The sequence below is a fragment of the Sinocyclocheilus rhinocerous genome, unplaced genomic scaffold (genome assembly GCF_001515625.1).
Source record: "Sinocyclocheilus rhinocerous isolate Xijiao unplaced genomic scaffold, SAMN03320098_v1.1 scaffold681, whole genome shotgun sequence".
Classification (NCBI taxonomy): Eukaryota; Metazoa; Chordata; class Actinopteri; order Cypriniformes; family Cyprinidae; genus Sinocyclocheilus; species Sinocyclocheilus rhinocerous.
In genome coordinates, this window is record NW_015641029.1 from 173,310 (window position 1) to 194,024 (window position 20,715).

The 20,715-nt window shown below is 40.4% G+C and overlaps 1 protein-coding gene across 1 annotated transcript in view; it reads left to right on the top strand.

The window, feature by feature from the left end:
* fat1a (FAT atypical cadherin 1a) overlaps positions 1-20,715 on the top strand; it is a 100,187-nt gene that overhangs the window by 65,817 nt on the left and 13,655 nt on the right. The window contains exons 9-21 of the mRNA XM_016570442.1: positions 581-856; positions 1,120-1,330; positions 2,871-6,941; positions 7,608-7,804; positions 8,261-8,414; positions 11,541-11,774; positions 12,922-13,311; positions 14,444-14,658; positions 15,063-15,200; positions 15,291-15,434; positions 16,395-16,592; positions 18,945-19,767; positions 19,857-19,988. Of these exons, the coding sequence (XP_016425928.1) occupies positions 581-856; positions 1,120-1,330; positions 2,871-6,941; positions 7,608-7,804; positions 8,261-8,414; positions 11,541-11,774; positions 12,922-13,311; positions 14,444-14,658; positions 15,063-15,200; positions 15,291-15,434; positions 16,395-16,592; positions 18,945-19,767; positions 19,857-19,988 (7,183 nt within the window). The remainder of the gene's footprint in view (positions 1-580; positions 857-1,119; positions 1,331-2,870; positions 6,942-7,607; positions 7,805-8,260; positions 8,415-11,540; positions 11,775-12,921; positions 13,312-14,443; positions 14,659-15,062; positions 15,201-15,290; positions 15,435-16,394; positions 16,593-18,944; positions 19,768-19,856; positions 19,989-20,715) is intronic.

A 20,715-nucleotide genomic window follows, 5' to 3' on the forward strand; every position in this document is an offset into this window, starting at 1 on the left:
GTTATTTAATTAAGAAATATGAAGGTGAGTACCTCATCTTCAGCATTATAATTATTTCACCCACACCGGACAGAGACTGAGACGGTGCAGCTGCATGTCGTGCCAAACCTTTTCACGGAAGGCGCGTCATCAGCTTGAGATCGGCCTTTTTAGAGACCGCCGATCAATCATCCCAAAGCGATTATCGGCCGATAGTGATCGGTAGCCGATCAATCGGAGCACCCCTACTCTATATTTTGTAAATTAACAGTTATGTTCCAGAGTTTTGCAAAGTAGGTTGTATGTGGGTGTTTTAATGGATCCTTTAAGAGCATTGATACATTTAGGACATATTTATTCTCTTGCTCGGTTTCTTTTACCCCACTTACAGTGATTGTTGTTAGCCAGATATTTTATTTGTTTAATGTATGTAATGGTTTTAACCATTCATTATAGAATACCAATCATGTTTAGTAATACAGTACACTTAAAATTTAACCTGAAACGTACTCGCTATTATTATTCATTAATAGAAATTGTCCCACTGTAACTAGATCATTAAACAAGGCCTTATTTATTTACTTATTGTTTGTTTTTACAGGTTCTTATTAAAGTGATCGACACCAACAATCATCGCCCCCAGTTCTCTAAGTCTAAGTATGAAGTGAATGTCCCTGAAGATACCCCACCTGACACAGAGGTGTTACAGATTACAGCTACAGACCAGGATGAGAAGAACAAGCTAGCCTACACCCTCCTCAGTAGCACTGACCCATTCAGTCTACGCAAGTTCAGACTAGATCCTGGAACTGGGGTGTTGTACACTGCAGAGAGACTAGACCATGAAACCATGCACCAACATACACTAACTGTCATGGTAAGATCATGTGGTCTGCTACCTGCTTTACAGCATCATCTGTCAAATTGATTTTTCTGTCTGATTTAAAAATTTTAGCCAGTCAGCCATCCTTCACCATAAACTATCCTGGCAGTTTGTTTTCTCTTTAATTCAATCGACACGGAGGTGAATCTCCTGAATGTAAAGTGTTTTATTTGTTTCACATAAGCTTGTAACTAAAGTGTTGAAATTACTGGAGAATTGCTTTTTATATAGCCCTTCCTCTGCCCTCCACACTGCAGGTACGAGATCAGGACATTCCTGTGAAGCGGAACCTGGTGCGTGTGATTGTAAATGTGCAGGACACCAATGACAATGCACCTTGGTTCTCTGGTTCACCGTATGTGGGCCGTGTGTTTGAGTCTGCTGCAATTGGCTCTGCAGTGCTTCAGGTCTCTGCTCTTGACAAAGACAAAGGGCAGAATGCTGAGATCATCTATAGCATTGAGTCAGGTAATCCATCAGATTGATTTGATTGCTCTTGACTTTTATCCAATTTGTCCAGGAAACTACATATTGTATACATATGATGTATGAAATGTCTGAACACTGGAAAGCCAATAGTAATTAGAAACAGACAAAGCTTACAAGTCTATCCTGTCTTTATTTCTTTGTTTTAACATGGGATATTGCTAAGAGATCCACAGGAGTGGCCCATGCTGGCCACTTAGAGTTAAAAACGTAGGAGATATTGAATGTGGCAGCCAAGGGTCCTGCAGTCCACCAAATTGTGAGAGTTTTGAAAGCAGAACATAGCACAGATTAGTTTTGTCATGGTACCAAAATTTCAGTATTCGGTACCAATACCAGTGAAAATCCACGGTTCTCGGTACCAAAGCAAAACACAAAAACATGCTAATTAAAAAGTAACGATTAACTACTCTAATAACAGCGATGTTCGTTTCAATCCGACATTCAAATTAAAATATTGAATAATATTCATAACAGAAGCGGTGTTTCCCACAGACTTGCACTCTATCTGTGGCGGCATATATATGCAAATTCATTCTATGCCAGCAGGAGGCGCTTGTAGAGCGGGAGAGATAGAGGTTTCCCCAGTAACGGCTGTAATCAAATAAGCGCTGCACTCACAAACGCTGCTCAGGCATTACAGGCAAGATGAAATGAAAATGACATCCATAATTTTCTGAAGACAGTCGGTTTCCTTCAGAAATACAGTGATATAAAAACACCCGCACCGGGTTTCGACTTTGACACATGCAGTGCTCATGTTTATTCAACAAAGTCAAAGCCTTTTGGAAAATCTATTTGTGGCGGTGAGTTTTGATATTGTGGCGGGCAGCCACAAATAAATCAATGTATGGGGTGAAATTAAACTTACCTGCTTGAACTCTTTCATTTGATCTGGGTGTATGTCTTTAAAGTGTTTTGTTAGTTTGATGTGTTTCATCATTTTGATGTCGCCACGTCTCAGTGGTTTTATAAAGAGAGCGCATCTGCGCACCTTTCGGATAGCACATCAAGAACCGGGTCGGTACCACCGGTACTTAAAAAAACCTGGTACCGTAATGTTTTCATTTTTTTAGTATCGACTTGGTACCGAAGTACCGGGTCTTTTGACAGCACTAGCACAGATATGACGCCAAGTGGCCTTTTGAGAATGCACATATTTGAAATGTCTGAGATTACAGAAGCTAATTGAAATGTACTGTACTGTGTGTGTGTGTGTGTGTGTGTGAGACAGCAAACATTGTTCAGGTCACATACTGAATGACTCACGCTCAGGCAGCTGATTAGATGCTTACTGTCTTTGACAAACTCAAATATTCATTATAGATAAAGCGAAACAAACAAAATGCACGTCATTTTTAACTTTAAATCAATGCATCCATGATTTTCCTAAATTAAATTTATTCTTTAAAGCAGTTTGACACAAAATGTTTAAATTAACGAGTTCTAAAGAGTTCTGAAAAAAGACAAATCTAATCCTTTTAGCAAGTGTTTGATGCATCTTTGTCATATTCCTTCCTAGGAAATGTGGCCAATTCATTTGCTATTGATCCTATCCTGGGCACCATCACTGTGGCAAAGGAGCTGGACCGTAGCAACAAGAACCGATTTGAGCTAACTGTGAAAGCCTCTGACAAAGGCACACCACCACTTAGTGCTACTGCTGCTGTGGACATAACTGTCACTATTTCTGACAATGCCATTCCTAAATTTGAAGAGAAGGAGTTTTCTGCTGAAGTCAGCGAAACCTCTCTGCCTGGAGCCTTTGTGTGTCTAGTTACCGCCAATAGCAAATCATCAGTGTTCTATCAGATCAAAGACGGAAATGTGAATGGAGCATTTGACATTAACCCCAACTCTGGAGTGGTTGTGACCCATTCAGTTTTGGATTACGAGACTATTCCATCACACAAACTAACCATTCAGGGAACCAACATGGCCGGTCTGGCTAGTAACACTACTCTACTGATTCACTTGAAGGATGAGAATGATAATGCACCTATATTTATTCAAGATGAGTTCACTGGAATGGTCAGCGAGTCTTCTCCAGTGAACAGTGTAGTCCTCACCAAAGACAACACACCACTTGTCATCCGTGCTTTAGACACTGACCACGATGCTAACTCTAGACTGGTCTATCAGATTGTTGAGCCATTTGCCCATAATTACTTTGCCATCGACTCTAGTACTGGTGCAATCCGAACCATAAGCGAATTGGATTACGAGCAAAGATCTGTGTTTCGCTTTTCTGTACGAGTCCACGACATGGGAATCCCCCGTCATTTTGCAGAGAAGGCTGCTAACGTGACTATTGAGATCCTGGACGTCAATGACTGCCCGCCTCAGTTCAACCAAGATCTATATGAAACCACAGTCTTAGTGCCAACTTACAAAGGAGTGGAAGTGATCACAGTCAATGCCACGGATGCAGACTCAGGTCCAAATTCAAGGCTCTTTTACGCTATTGTCGAAGGCAATATTGGAGAGAAGTTTAAAATGGACCCGGTCACAGGGGTTATCACTATTCAAAATGTCACTCAGCTTAGAAGCAGGTATGAGCTCAGAGTAAGGGTGTCTGATGGCAGGTTTTCTAAAACAGCTTTGGTAAAAATAAATGTCAGAGAGAATAAGGAGAGTACTCTGAGGTTCACCCAAGAATCATACAAGGCCTCTGTACCAGAAAATTCCTTAGAGAAGAAGACTTTAGCTGTAATAGTTGCAGTGGCAAACCAAGTCAATGAACCTTTGTTTTATACCATTCTGAACCCTCATAAGAGATTCACAATAAGCCGTACTTCGGGAATACTCTCCTCTACAGGCATACCCTTTGATCGAGAAGAGCAAGGCATATTTGATATTGTGGTGGAGGTGACCAGAGAAGACAAGTTATCTGACATAGCCCATGTCCTTGTAACTGTGGTAATAGAAGATGTCAATGACAACCCACCGGTGTTTGTCAATTTACCCTATCAGGCACTGGTGCAGGTTGACACAGAAGTGGGTCACATCATCACAAAAGTGACTGCGGTTGATGCAGATGTTGACAGAAATGCTGAGATCAACTACCATCTTCAGGAGCTAAATGAGTTTGTTAAGATCAGCATGGATGGTGAAATCTCACTAACAAAGAAGCTTGAGAAAGACTCCCTTAACACTGAATTTGTAATCACCATTGTAGCCAGAGATGGAGGTGAACCAGCACTTTCCTCATCTGTTGAAGTGCCAATAATGGTTGTAAACAAAGCAATGCCTGTGTTTGAGAAAGCCTTCTACAGTCTGGAGATCCCAGAGAACATACCGTTATTGACACCTGTTGTACACATCCAGGCTAATGACTCTGAAGGCCCTAGAATAGTGTACACAATCACAGAAGGGGACCCTCTCAATCAGTTCTCCATCAACTTCAATACTGGTGTTATTCAGGTTGTAAAGCCTTTGGATTTCGAGACCCACCCAGCCTATAAACTCAGCGTAAGGGCCACCGACTCGCTAACCGGCGCCAAAGCTGAAGTCTTTGTTGACGTAATCTTGGAAGACATTAATGACAACCCACCTGTGTTCCATTGCAAACTGTACAATGCAAGCCTTTCGGAAGCATCAGTGATCGGCACGTCCGTATTACAAGTATCAGCTACAGATGCTGATACTGGTAACAAGCAAGTGCTCTTTTATCAGATCATTGAAGATAAAGATAAGAGCTCTGATTACTTTAGCATTGATCGTGACATGGGCACAATCTGGACTACTCAGATGCTTGACCATGAAGAAAAACCCTCACATAAGCTGATAATTAGAGCAGTTGATGGTGGAGTACCTGCCCTTTCCAGTGAGGTCATTGTGTTAATTGATGTAACAGACCTTAACGACAACACTCCAGTGTTCTCACAGAATGTCTATGAAGCTACGGTCAGTGAACTGGCACCTCGTGGCCACTTTGTCACCCAGGTTCAGGCTTCCGATGCTGACAACTCAAATAGTGGTAAACTTGAATTCTCAATTATATCTGGAAATGAGGGGCAAAACTTTGCAATGGATCCAAACACTGGGGCTATAGTCATATCAAACCACCGGAAACCCCATATGGAGTCCCTCTACAACATCAATGTGTCTGTATCAGATGGTGTATTCAGAAGTTCAGCTATTGTCAAGGTCAGTGTTATTAGTGCTAACTTCCACAATCCTACATTCAACCAGGTGGATTATGTGGTTGAGCTTCTTGAGAACTCACCAGTTGGAATATTGGTAGCTGAGGCTCAAGCAACAGATGAGGACTCTGGTACATATGGAAGACTCAATTATCATATAGTCAATGACATTGCAAAAGACAAGTTCTCAATCTCTGAAAATGGAGAAATCTTCACTTTGGAGAGTCTTGACCGAGAGAATGCACTGGAAAAAGTAATTCCGATTTCTTTGATTGCTAAAGATGGTGGTGGCAAAGTTGGCTTCTGCACTGTAAATGTGATCTTAACTGATATCAATGATAATGCCCCGCAGTTCAGAGCTGCTGATTACAGAGTTAATGTTGCTTCCGACATGCCAAGAGGAACAACCATACTTAAGATTGCAGCGTCCGACATGGATGAAGGTAGTAATGCAGACATCACCTATTCTATTGAAGGAGACGCAGACAATGTTGAGGAGAATTTCGAAATCCACCAGTTTAGTGGTGTCATTATAACAAAGGAAAGCCTCATTGGATTGGAGAACCAGCTCTACACATTTCTTGTACGAGCAAAAGATGGCGGAAATCCTGCCAAGTCCTCTGTTGTTCCCGTTTATGTCAGGATTCTTGTTCCCGAGGTTCCGGTGCCAAAGTTCATTGAGTCCCACTACAGGTTTGCCATAGATGAAGATCTTCCTCTTGGTTCAGAAATAGATGTCATTCAGGTTGAAAGTGATCAGCCAGTCTTTTACAGCCTGGTGAAAGGGAATACTCCTGAGAGCAACCAAGATGAGGTATTTGTGGTTGATCCCAGCTCAGGATCTTTGAAGCTGGAGAAGAAGCTTGACCACGAGAGCACCAAATGGTATCAGCTAACCCTACAAGCACAAAGCGAATATGATGGTAACAAAGTTGTCTCTGCTGTGGACATCAGTATCCAGGTCAAGGATGTCAATGATAATCGACCGCTCTTTGAGTCAAACCCTTATGAAGCCTTCGTTGTGGAGAATCTCCCAGGTGCCACCTCTGTTATACAGGTAAAGGCCACAGACTTGGACTCGGGCACTAATGGCCATGTGGTTTACAATCTCGATTCCAACCAAGAGACAAGGGACATTGCAGAACTGTTTGCCATTAACAGTGAAACTGGATGGATTACCACATTAAAGGAACTTGACCGTGAGAAGAAAAACAAGTACACTGTTTCAGTCTTAGCCACTGACCGTGGAGACAAAGTCCAGCTGATGGCCAGTACCAAGGTGGATGTCACAGTGGTAGATGTGAATGACAACCCACCAAGGTTCACAGCAGAGATCTATAAGGGCACAGTAAGCGAAGATGACCCACCTGGTGGAGTCATTGCCATTCTTAGCACTACAGACCTGGACACAGAGGAAAGTAACAAGCAAATCAATTACTTTATCACAGGTAAGTCTTATGTTGATTTTGTACCTCTAGTTTAATTTTAGCTGTTACATGCCACCATTGTCATTTCAGTTGTATTTTATGGAATAGTTTAACTTCACTAATTTATGATGGAATAATTTATAGTACCAACAATGAATAATATTTGGGGAAACCACTTACAGCTAAAGCAAAATATCCTATGATGTGCTACAAAATTGTCAAGAGATTATAAATAGAAAACTGGATAATTTTCCCAATGACACTTTTGAAACAAAGCAAGAATGTTTCAGCTCTAGTGATAATTAATTAACGCGAACATCGATGCCAAGCGTGAGATGAGATGAGCACTTTCTGGCAGAGAACTGTCTCATTACATCCACTCGTCTTCGCCTGATCGTAGAGTGATGACAGAAATTGGCATAACAAGTCACACAGCCACTTATTTACATAGACGCTTTGTGTTAATATTATGAAGTCCAAGCAAACAAGAAGTAAAGCTTCATGAATGCCGTGGAGTACACATGGCACAGATAGCTCGTAATAACTTGTGAAATATAAGCAGTTATAAATTGAGCCATTACTGTAGCTACTGCACTTACAACAGGAAACCACACAAATAAATAGTAATTTTATCTGCCATTCGCATTCATTAGTTTGACTGACGTTTCTCATGTGTGCTCTCTAAAGGTGGAGACCCCTTGGGGCAGTTTGGCATTGAGCACACTCAAGGCGAGTGGAAGGTCTCGGTGCGGAAGCCTCTCGACAGGGAGGAGAAGGACAATTACTTGCTGAACATTACGGCAACTGACGGGACCTTCACAGCCAAGGCTGTGGTTGAAGTCAAGGTCTTGGATGCCAATGACAACAGCCCAATTTGTGAGAAGGTATGAATGTTAGTTTTGTGTGTATGTGTGTGTGGGAAGTGCATTGCAGCAAAATGTCATGTAGTCTGATTCTGTCAGTTAAGGGGAGGGCACAGCCTACCCGCTGTGCATGCTAAATGGGACGAGACTTGGAGAGAAAGACAGAATGTCAGGAGGGATTTGAAAAGGTCCTTATGTGAAATGCAGCATTTAAGAAACAAAGAGAGTGATTTTGCACTGTGAGAGGGTTTTGTGAGGGCTAATGTGCTTCTTTTACGTATTGTCTTCCTTTTTGAATAATGTTAATTTAATAGAACTCCTGGGGTGAAAATCTTTTAGCACTTTTTTCAATTTGGGGTCACAATTACCACCAAACACCTTTCTCTTTACTTTAATTTCTCTCTCCTTTTTGGCCCTGTCATCCCATTTGTGAAGTCAATTCAGATTTTTACCTGCCTCCCTTTCTGTTCTTTGCAGTCATTCTATATGGAAAGCGTCCCAGAGGATTCCCCTGCTGGTAGGCTTATCCTGCAGGTCTCTGCCACAGATGCTGACATCCGTTCCAATGCACAGATCTCCTACGAGCTGCTCGGGGCCGGATCAGAGCACTTTAGCATCGACTCTGAGACAGGTATGCATTAGGATTTAATATTTGTATAGCTATATATTTAGTATTAGTATATAGTATATATTATATATATATATATATATATATTACAATGCTCTTAAATATATACATGCATGTGTGTGCATTATATACATAATAAATATACACAGTACCCCCACATATATTATGTAAACAAAAACGTTTATTTTGGATGCGATTAATCACGATTAATCATTTGACAGCACTAATATACACACACACACAAGAGTGCTGGGTAGATTACTTACAAATTGTCGACTGTAATCTGAAATTGCAAAGAATCCTGAAAGAAAATGTATCACTGTTTCCACAAAATATTGAAAGTGTCTACACTGATAATAAGACATTTTTCTCAGTAATGGCTACTGAAAAATTCGGCTTTACCATTACATTTTATACATTTTAAAATGTTTTAAAATAGAAAATCATTATTTTAATGTTTTAATGATATTTTGCTTTATTCACATTAATATTGCTGTTTTTTACTAAATTTGTGATTAAACAAATGCAACCTTGATGAGCATTCTTTCTAAAACATTAAAATTTTTACAGACCCCAAAAATCTGAACAGGCTAAGACCATTGTCTCAATAGCCAGACAAATATATGCTTCATACTAGGGCTGTGCGATATGGACAAAAAAAAAAACTATCGCGATTTCTTTGATCAATTTTGCGATTTCATATATGCATTTATGGTGTCAATTACTAATTGTCCGTGTCAATCCATGTTAATTTTTACTGCGAATAATGCGCTGTGCATGCAGCACAGCAGAAATAGACTCCGTGCGGAAACGATCGCAGCATGACTGCTGCAGACGCACCGCTCCTGGAGCGCACTGCCGGAACGCAGTCGCATGCAGTGTGAATGCTCTGATCCGTTAACATGGGCACGGACAAAATACGCACCACAGACGTAGTGTGTGAACCTGGCGTTACGTTTGTATGCCCGCCTGGTCTGTTCTGTTCTCGTGCTCCATTTAGGCGCGCTGCATTCTGATTGGTTCGAATAGCATACTGCGGGAGGTCGGGGGTGCGGAAAATCGTGCTGTAAAGCGATTTAGAAATCGTGCATGCTCAAATCTCGATTTTATGACGATTTCGATTAATCGCACAGCCCTACTTCATACACACAAAACATTTTCAACATCATTTACTTTTGCCTGCAGTCAAACACACATCCCATTTAAAACCATAATGATTTCTAATTTAATTACTTGTATAATTCCAGGGAAGGGTGTACACCCTTGGGCTTTTATTTCTGTTTTACAGTGAATACCGTGGAATTCTGTTCCCAGTATTGTTCTTCTCATTTTTTTTACTTGCCTGTTTTATTCACACAAAATATTTTAATAAAGCATTTCAAGTGTTGCCTCACTTAAGCTATTAACTCAGATCAGCTGTCTCTCAACTGTGTGAATTAAACATCAGTTCCAGCCGGAAAGAGAGCAGAAATCAACAGTGGGTTTATGATAGCGTCACACTACTACAACACAAAAGCTATTGTAAAGGCGCTACTCACTGGCTCTTTGATAACACCAAGTGTGAAGGCAGGGAATACTGGCTCGCAAACTGAAGGAGCGCTACTGTTCTTCTGTGTGGGTTTAGTGTGCACAGAGAATTTCTTCGCTTCGCTTTTTTTCCCATTCGTTCCGTCATGGAAAAGAAGAGTTGCATTATTGCAAGTTAGCAATGCCAAGTGTGCTCTCAAGCGAGCCAACCAGACCCCTGAAAGCTGGCGGCTGCTTTTCCGAGGGTGACTTTCCCTTTGCTTCTTTTCTCAGCTCACTCTCCGAGCAGCCCACATGCCGACTGCACTTTATTCTCCGTTACTATTTCTCTCATTTCTCACCATCCCTCTCCTCTTTAATCTTTTCTATTTCTTAAAGCTGCTCAGCGCAAGGATGGTTTTAGCTTCCCTCGAAGGGGAACTTTTGGACACCCTGAATTCATTCCTCCTCGAGATGCATTCCAGCTAAAAGGTCAACACCAAACAGCTGGCACACAAAAGGGCAGTTTTAAATCAGTGACCGCTCCAATGGAACTTAGCTTATGGTTGCTGAAATTAGGTCAGATCATTTACTCATAAAAGAGATGACTTTCTCCTTCTCACTGCTTTTCTTTGGAGGGCATTTTTAGAGTGTCCTCTTAACTTGACTTGACAGATGAGATAGTTTAAAATGGAATTGGATTGGGTCTTGTTCATTAGTGCAGTGCCAGCTGATGTTCAAAGTGATTGATGGGGAGTGAATTTTGGGGTTTTTAGAAAGCGACAACTATAATAAATATACATAAAGAAGCTTTGCAGACATGAAGAATGAGAGAGCAATAAACTGTTTGTGTGTGCGGAAGAAGCATCAGGGATCCTTCGAACTAGAGTTTACATAAATTTACAGAAATTGCAAATTAATTAATGGGTTAGTTCACCCAAAAATGAAAATTCTGCGAATTTTTCCAAGCCAGTTCCCCTTCGGGAACTCGAGCTGCGTCGGAAAACGCTAGGGGAACGCCTTCAGCGATACCAAGCTCTGAATCATATGTGTAATCAGTCGAATCGATGGGCGAGACGTCAGAGGCGGGTGACGTCATGACCAGGAAGCTTTAAAAGCACGTGAGATTCTTCAGAAAGTCCATTAAAGTCATTGTAAACATTGTGATGAACGATTTAATTAAGGATTTTATTTAAATAAAAACATCGATCAATGCACATACATAGTTCACATTAATTATGGTAAGAAAATCAGAAATCTCTTGGGTTTCATTAACAATATCTTAATTAGCATTTTTTTAAAGATGAACAAAAGTCTTATGGGTTTTGAACAACATTGTTTGATGAAAATTGTTGCAAAGACACAAAAAACCCAAAGTTTTGTGAAGGTGACATTGTGTTGTGTGACCAAAAGTTTAAAAGATTTTACCTTTAAATGCAAAACAGTCTGACATAGTTATGACCAATTTTATACCAGTGGCATTTCACAATGGGCAGGGCAACTCAGCATGACACCGTGGTCACAGCTGGTTAGAACAAAAACTCATTATTCACATGGAATAGCTGTTATCTCTTGTGACATTCTTGTTAGGACACAGTGTAAAGTGTGTTTTTGTTTTATCAGGTGAATTAAAAACACTGCTCGCTCTGGACCGTGAAGTAGAGGAGGCGCACAAGATGAAGGTGCGTGCTCTGGATGGAGGTGGACGCTTTTGTGAAGCAGAAGTTGAAATCACAGTCGAAGATGTCAATGACAATGCTCCACAGTTCACCTCTGACCCCTATACCTTCACTGTGTTCGAAAACACAGAGATAAACACACCTGTGGCTCGACTGTATGCCTCAGACCTGGACACAGGTGAGATCTTCAATATCCAGATCAATTATATATTTATTTAAAATATATCAAAATAGAAATTGTGTTTGTATATAAGTGTGTTTCCCTAAATATTCTCCAATTTTGCAACAGTATGGCCTGTCAGTGTTCATCTGCTGTGTTAGTACTTTCCACTCTGATTTTCTCAGATTTTCATTTGCATGGATTCCTCTCTTATCATCCTTTGTTCTGCACTCCATATCCTCAAACAGACACATTTTGTGCTCTGTGTACATTCCATTTCACTTACTTTAAGTCTAGCCTAAACACAACCAATCTCTTATTCTTACCTCACACAACCTTCAGATCACCGGTTACTTTTTGAAAGCCCCTAAAGTAGTAAAATACTAATTAAACTATTGACCGCTCCTATGACATGCTTTTACCTGCACTTATAGTGGAGGTCTATGAGACTAGCCTGCAACTAGGTAGCTGCATCCTAGACTTGAAATGATCATAAGAAGGTGTTTGTCAAGTGATAATAGACTTACATGCATACTGAACTGTCATAAAGCAGCTGCATTGCAGTAATTTGGTCTGACTGAAACTTTGTAGAACACAAGAGATTGTGTTAACTGGCTATAATGAGAGAGTGTGTCTTGATAGATAGGATTGTACTAGCAAGCCACAAATGAGGCTTACTCAAAAATGCATTAGAGGGATTAGTGTACTCTATCTTCGTCTTGTTTGTTTGTGTGTGCTTTCCCCAATATAATAAGTGGCACTCATTCACTCTTTAATATGCAGCTCAGGACCAGAGGTTTTACAACTGAATCTTTTGTAGGATGAATTTATAAGTCATTATAGTTAAGCAAATGAGACAAAGACACAGACACACTATAGGTTCTTGCAAATGATTATAACTGCTGGAGGCTTTGCCATTGATTTGAGAGCTTCTTAATCTTCAAAATGTATTTATTTGTTGGCAATCTTTATGAATTGTTTGTCCTTTCTTAGTAACAAATACGACAACAGCAATAGAGGGTCAAAATTGCGAGTTTCATTTGTGCATTAAATGAAGGAATAATTGACAAATATTACTGATAGAGCAAGTGTTACTGTGTAATTGTTCAGAAGTTTGGGGTTAAATGTCTATATTAATCTCATTTTGCTTTCTGTGTGTGTTTAGGTTCTAACGCAGAGGTCCTCTATTCACTGCTGGACTCTGCAGGTGGTGTGTTCTCCATCGATGAGGAGACAGGCGTCGTGCGTCTGGATCGTCCTCTGGACCGTGAGCTTCAGTCACTCTACATCCTCCGTGGGAGCGTCACCGACCGTGGGAGCCCGCGCCGTCTCTCCTCCCTCACCACTGTCAGTGTTTCCATCTTGGACATCAACGACAACCCTCCAGTGTTTGAGCGGCGCGAGTACACTGCCACCATCGCAGAAGACATTCTGGTGGGCACCCAGGTGTTGCGGGTACACGCAGCCAGCCGAGACACAGAAGCTGGCGCTGAGCTTACATACTCCATTATCAACGGAAACGAGAGAGGAGCGTTCCGCGTCGACCCCCATACAGGTAAACACAACAGCTTTGATGAACCTGTTGAGATCTCTGCAGCACTGGCTCTCAGTTAAATTTCGTGTCGACTTTAAAGTTCTTATGCTTACATATGAGGCACTTTATGGCCTGGCTCCAGAATATTTGTCTCATCTTATATCAATGTATACCCCAAACATTAATCTTCACTCTTCTCAGCGTGTTCTTTCGGTTGTCCATCAAACACGTTTCCACCTTCCATAGGTGATAGGACTTTTTCTACATATGCACCTAAGATGTGGAACCTACTTTCAGATGAAATTGTGAAGTATGTTCACATGGAATTTTTAAATCATATTTGAATATTTTTCGAAAAATATTGAATATTTGTCAGTGCCAATAGCCTTGTGGGCAGCGCGCTATGGGCGTCCCGAGTTTGAATCAGGACTTGAGGTCCTTTCCTGATCCCAAAACACTTTAATAAACTTCTTTAAAGGCACTATACAAAATAAATGATTATTATTATCAAGCATTCAAATAGAGAAAATAGGGAACCTATAATTGTAGACTATGTAGCATCTATGAGGCTCCCAAATACTCATACAACCGAAAGACTTCCTGTCAGCTCTGATCTGTCCTATCATAACAAAGGCGGAAAAGCCAAATATAAATCTTAAAAAAAAGTTAAATATTTTAAGTCGGCTTATTATAGATTGTCATATGTATTGTTTATTTTTGTTTTGTATTTTTTTATGTAAAACACTTTAATAAACTTCTTTAAAGGCACTATACAAAATAAATGATTATTATTATCAAGCATTCAAATAGAGAAAATAGGGAACCTATAATTGTAGACTATGTAGCATCTATGAGGCTCCCAAATACTCATACAACCGAAAGAACGTGGAGCACTTCACCCAAATATATAGGATGCACAAAGATTTTCTTCTGCCACTTTCCTTGTCTTCCTTATTCCAGTTGTTTTCTATTGCCTATTAGAAACGGTTTTTGTTTTTTCAGTCATTTAGTTATTTATTCATTTATTTACTTGTTTATTGGTTATTTTATTCATTCTTTACTTTATTAATTTATTTAATTATATGGAAAATAAATACTTTATTATTTCGATATTTTCATGTACCTTGACATCTCATTGTCCTTTTCTTCCCAGGCGGTGTCTTCGTGATCGAGCCTTTGGACTATGAAACGGCACATGAGTTTTATCTAACAGTGGAGGCTACAGATGGAGGAACGCCACCGCTCAGCGACATGGCCACAGTGAACATTAACCTGACTGATGTAAACGACAACAGCCCCATCTTCAACCAAGATATTTACTCTGCTGTGATCAGCGAAGACGCAGAACTGGGAAAGACCGTGCTCACTGTGAGTCATCGGCTTCTCTTTCTGAAGCACTTCTGATTTTATTGTGCCCTACTCAGGTCTCTGTTACATCATCTCCTAAAATCAACACAGAGCAAAGAACACGCACACTAAACAAACACAGCCCAATGTCAAACTAAAGCTCGGCGACCCACACCAATCTTTAATCTCGCTCTCACTCTGGTCATTTATTAGAGATGTTCATGCCTTATCATGCTGAATATAAATTGTCAGTGTGAAAGTGAGGCTTTGATACCCAGCTCTTTTTCACTTGCATGTCTTCTGATTTTCCTCGAGAGTCTCAGCCAATAGTTACTGACTCGCGAGGCAAGAAGGATGAAAGGCGGGGGTGTTGCATACCTGAGTCTGTGGTAATCTTTATCTTAACCAGGTGTGTGTTTCTCAAGGTCATGGCTGATGATGCAGATGGTCCATCCAGTAATCAGGTGCACTTCTCCATCATTGATGGCAATCAAGGCAGTCCTTTCACCATCGACCCCATCAGAGGAGAGGTCAAGGTGGCCCGCCAGCTCGACAGAGAGAAGGTACAGAACACTCAGGTGTCTCGGTAGCAGGTACATTGGCAGTCTGTTCCTGAAACCTAATGATGGTATTTTGTTTTGTTTGTTTTTTAGACTTCAGGTTACACTCTGACTGTGTTGGCCTCTGACAACGGAAACCCGGCTCGTTCCAGCAGCGCTACAGTCAACATAGATGTATCGGACATAAACGATAACCCACCTCTCTTCTCTCAGGCAAACTACAGCATCATTATACAGGTCTGATTCCTCAGAGGAGATGATACAGTGATTTCACTGTCAACAATCTCTCTCCAATGCCTGCTTGTTCTAAGGAATTCACTGTTATTCTGGTTTAGGGTCACTAGACACAGATGCATTGGGGTGTTCACATAGAATATGTTTTTGTATTCAAAAACAGCTGCAAAAAGTAACAATTCTTAATATTGACATGTGTCCTAACATTAGACAATGAAAAAAACAGTGCAGTCTTGTTATTGTTAGTTAAAATACACTAAAACTGTAAAACTGTTTTTCATTCAAAAAAGAAATAAAATTAAACACCTAAGCTTTCAAATCTTTAGCTTTTTAGTTTAAGTTGAAATACTGTTAAAAAATTATATATATATATAAAGAAAAAATAAAAGCATGTGAAATTACCAAAACTTAAACTAAAATGAAAATGAAAACCGAAGAACTAAAAAATAAAAGCTAATTAAAAATCTCTTTAATAAAATCACTGAAATAAGTAAATAAAATAATGTATATTAATAAAAATTATAAAAATGTACATTAACTTACTAATTAAATATATTGAGCAAAAACAGTAAGCAATAATATTCTAGTCTACTTTTTATGATGCAAACAAATATCAGTAGATAGTAGATGATAATATATGTCCTATAAAATAGGAAATAATGACTCCCTACATTATTTCCCACAGATTATTGTGTTTCACGCTGAAATTCATCATTATGGAAGTTAAATGCTTTTCCAATAATGTTCCCATTTGCCTTTTGAAACATTGCTCTAAGGAAAAATCATTATTAGTCACCAGATATGTCTGTGCTTGCTGGCTCATATTAAATATAATCATAGCTTCTCAATGTGAGCTGTAAAAATTGTTACATGCCAAATTCGCCTTAAGATGTTAAAAAAAAAGTGTGAATGTTGTAGGTCTAAATTATAAAACCTTTAACACTTTCTGCATATGTTGTATAGGAGAACCAGCCAGTCGGTACCAGTGTTCTCCAGATGACCGTGTCTGACCGTGATGCCTCCCACAATGGACCTCCTTTCACATTTTCTATCATCAGTGGGAACGAGGGCGATGCCTTCCAAATCACTTCTCAGGGCGTGCTAGTCTCTGCGGCAACTCTGAGCCGCCAGACCCAAGAGTTCTACCTCCTGCAGGCCCAGGTGAGACCTCAGTCTCCCTCTGATTCTCCAACTCTCACTAAAGCTGTAGGGGTCTTGTTCAGTTATCACTGGAGGTCTGAGATAGATGAATAGTAGAGCTGAGGTGAAGCAGTGCTTGTTCAGTACTCCCCACACAGGCCAGGCATGGTCAATAGAGTATGATGAAGGAGCAGCCATGAAAACTTGAGCAGAGGAGAGAACCTGTAAGAAAATCATTACAGCTGTCTTATTCCCAGTCTCCTCTTATTTTAGGTGTTCTGTTTCCTTTGTTCAGTAGGAGGTCATTCTATGCAATGGGCCACTTTTCAATTTTGATAGTAAATTTAAAGTAGTTTTTGTAAGATTTTAAACAAAAGATGTCTTTAAGTCTTAATAAATTGCATTTGACTTTTTCAAAGGACAGATGCTGTTATGTATATCTTTGATTTATGTAACATTTTATTATGGTAACAGGGTTGATGTACTACATAAGACACAACCTCTAGTCTTTGAATTAATACAATGTCAACAAATTTATATGTATATATCATCAATTTTTTTACTTTTTCATTAATGTTTTATTAGGGCTACAAATTGCACCCGTTTTGTAAAATTGTGAAATTAATAGGGATTGTGAAATGGGAGGCAAAGTGATAGGTACAAGTGGATGGAACAAAAGTAAATAACATGAGCCAGGCTCAAACTTGTGCAGCTGTCCATTGTTTCAAGAGTAAATCCAGGCTCGAGTGCTCCCTCTACTGACTGTGACTGCATATTTTGCATGGAGTGGCTGAAAATAAGTGCCAAAGTCGTTCTGCCCTTAATACTCAATTATACTTCAAACAGCTGACTTGATAATTTGGCACCATATGTTAGAAGACTAATAATCTATTGTTTTAGTTAACAACATATATGGTGCTTGCTGTTCTGTGCTGTAAAGTGAGATATATCATAGGAGGTATGAAATCAAAACTGTTTTGAAACTGACTCCTTTATGAGTTCTTCTGTAAATACTTACCAGTGCTTGCTAAAGCAAACATCATTATTACCACAAATTAGTGTTAGTGACCTGACACCCAACCCAACCGAACATATCAAGAAAATCTGACTTTTTCTGTGTTTAAGTGATATAATCAGGTCCCCAGTGCATCTACTAACCCAGGAAACATGACAAAAATTAACCCAGTAAATTTTTTTGGTAAGCCTTTCTCTGCAAGCATGTAAAAAAAAGTGTGTCAGATTTCGCTCCCCTGTGACATAGAAAGGGGATCTTATTATAATATTACCGCCCCTTAATCTTCACGTTTCCATCCACGTTTCTACCAGTGGTGTAGCAGTTCTAACCCCATGGCGAAAGTTCAAGCAAATCATGCTAACTGTTCTGTCTTTGGCTGCACAGGCGAGCACAGAACATTATTTAAAATCCCAGCCTCAAAAGAGACAAGAGAGCAGTGGATTTATTTATTTATTTAACAGCACAGCTGTTCTGACACAGAACAGCATACGTTGTTTAGTCCAGCTGATACTCTCCACAATGGCGCTACAGGTGACGCGGAGGAGACGAATTGTTGAATAAAGTCTTTTTTTTTTCTTCTTTTGCACACAAAAAGTATTCTCGTAGCTTCGTAAAATTACGGTTGAACCCCTGATGTCACATGAATTATTTTACCGATCTCCTTGCTACGTCTCTGGACTTGGGAACATTTCAGTTGTATTGCTGTCTATGCAGTGTAAGACAGCTCTCAGATTCCATCAAAAATATCTTTATTTGTGTTCCGAAGATGAACGAAGGTCTGACGGGTTTGAAACGACATGAGGGTAATTAATGACAGAATATTCATTTTTGGGTGAACTATCCCTTTACGTGCAATAAGACATGAAAGAGAACTTAGTTTAGTACTCACATGCCGTGTGACAGCCGCTTTTTGTGCGTGTGCTTCAGATGTGTGCGCTCAGAAAACTATATATCAGAAGTTTAAACTAATATGGTTTAAAACGCATGATTTCAACGTGATAGACATGATAATCAAAATCAAGCACGTTTTTTTAGCAGAGTATCTGAGGTACTAGCTGTAAAAGCACAGCCCTATTCTGGAAAAGGGGGCGGGGAGCAGCAGCTCATTTGCATTTAAAGAGACATGCATGAAGGCATGGTGTTTTTGCTTCCACTCAAAATAGGCACTTTCAAAATTATATAATAAATGATCTGTGGGGTATTTTGAAACTTCACAGACACATTCTGAGGACACATGAGACTTATTTGTAAAAAGGGACATAATAAGTCTCCTTTAAATCTTGACACCTAATTATAAAACTAATGATTTCTAATTGCTGCAATTCTGAATCCTAAATCTCTTGGCTCTTTTGCTCTAGGTAACAGACAGCGGTCGGCCACCATTGGTCTCCACAGCATTTGTGAGTGTACGTTTGATCGAGGAGAGCATCTACCCTCCTGTCATTCTTCCCCTGGACATCTTTATCACCACAGCAACAGACGAATATTCAGGCGGAGTCTTGGGTAAAATCCACGCCACTGATCAGGATGTTTACGACACTCTAACCTACAGCCTCACACCCGATAGTTCCTCCGCCTCCGAAAACTCTGGCCTCTTCTCTGTCTCTCCTGCTGATGGGAAACTTGTAGCCCGTGGGAATCTGGATGCTGGTCAATACGTCCTTAACATTACAGTGACAGATGGCCGTTTTACTGCAGCTGCCCGAGTCAATATTCACGTTCGGCAGGCAACAGCACAAGCGCTCGATAACTCCATCGCTGTGCGATTCTCTGCAATAGCACCGGAGGAGTTTATCGGCGATTATTGGCGGAACTTTTTGCGGGCTTTACGGAACATCGCCGGTGTCAGACGCGGAGACGTGCAGTTAGTCAGCTTGCAACCTGCTGCCGATGCCTCCGGTGACCTAGAAGTACTTCTAGCTCTAGAAAGGTCAGGAAGTCCATTCCAGCCCCAGGAGGTGGTGTACAGGAAGCTGAACGCCTCAGTTGGGGTAATCGAAGAGATGACTGGAGTCCGTATTGTACGAGTTGTGAAGAAACTCTGTGCTGGTTTGGACTGTCCTCTTAGTTACTGCCAAGAAACCGTTTCCTTGGAGACGGGAGCAGTGTCGGCCTACAGCACGGCTAGGATTAGTTTTGTTACGCCACGTCACATGCGCACTTCCAAATGTCTCTGTGAAGGTAACACGGATATACAGACACCAAATATTTCAAAGATGTATTTCACTTCCAGTCTAGAGTGATGATAACCATTTTATGTGTGATTATAGGAGCTGAGTGTCCTGTCCTTAGTAAACTCTGTGAGGGAAGCCCCTGTCCTGATGGCCTGGAGTGTGTAGAAGACCCCACACAGACCAAATTCAAATGCATCTGTCCTGAGGGAAAACAGGAAGAGTGCTCAGGTATGAACACACATATTAGTGCAACTCACACTCTCTATTAAAGCACAGTATTGAAGTCCCATTCTTTTATTAGTGCTACTTGCTCAAAGTATCCATATTACTTGAGTTAAACTTGTCCTGCTGTATTTATAGTACAAAACTGTCGCAGTCTACAGCGGGTGTGCCCAGGAGGGCCACCAGATGACTGTGTTCTGTGAGCACATGGCTTGTGTTGTGTTTGTCTGTCGCCATGTGCTCTCTCCTGTCTTATTGTCTTGCCCCTCCCATCTTGTTACCTCGTTATAGTTTAAGTTGATCCACCTGTGTCTCCCTCGTTAGCCTCCTCGTTTGGTTCCTATTTATTCTCCTGGTGTCTGTAATCCTGTGCTGATCCGTCATTTCTCATTGTGTGTGTTTCGTGTCTGCATGTGTGCAGCTTTAGGCCTGCCTGTCTGTTTTTCCCCTTCGGGGTGGTTTGAGTTTATTTTTGTTTCATTTTTATTATCAAAATAAATAACCATTTCTCCTGCAATTGAGTCCTCGCTTCATCTCCCCGCACGCACCGTGACACATACCCTAAAAGTGGCCATTTGAACAAGCTATAAAAAATTATCTGTAGGGTATTTTGAGCTAAAACTTCACATACACACTTTGGGGACATCAGATACTTATTTTACATTTTGTAAAAAAGGGCATAATAGGTCACCTTTAAAATGTGCAACATAGTTTCTGTTATGTACTATAAATA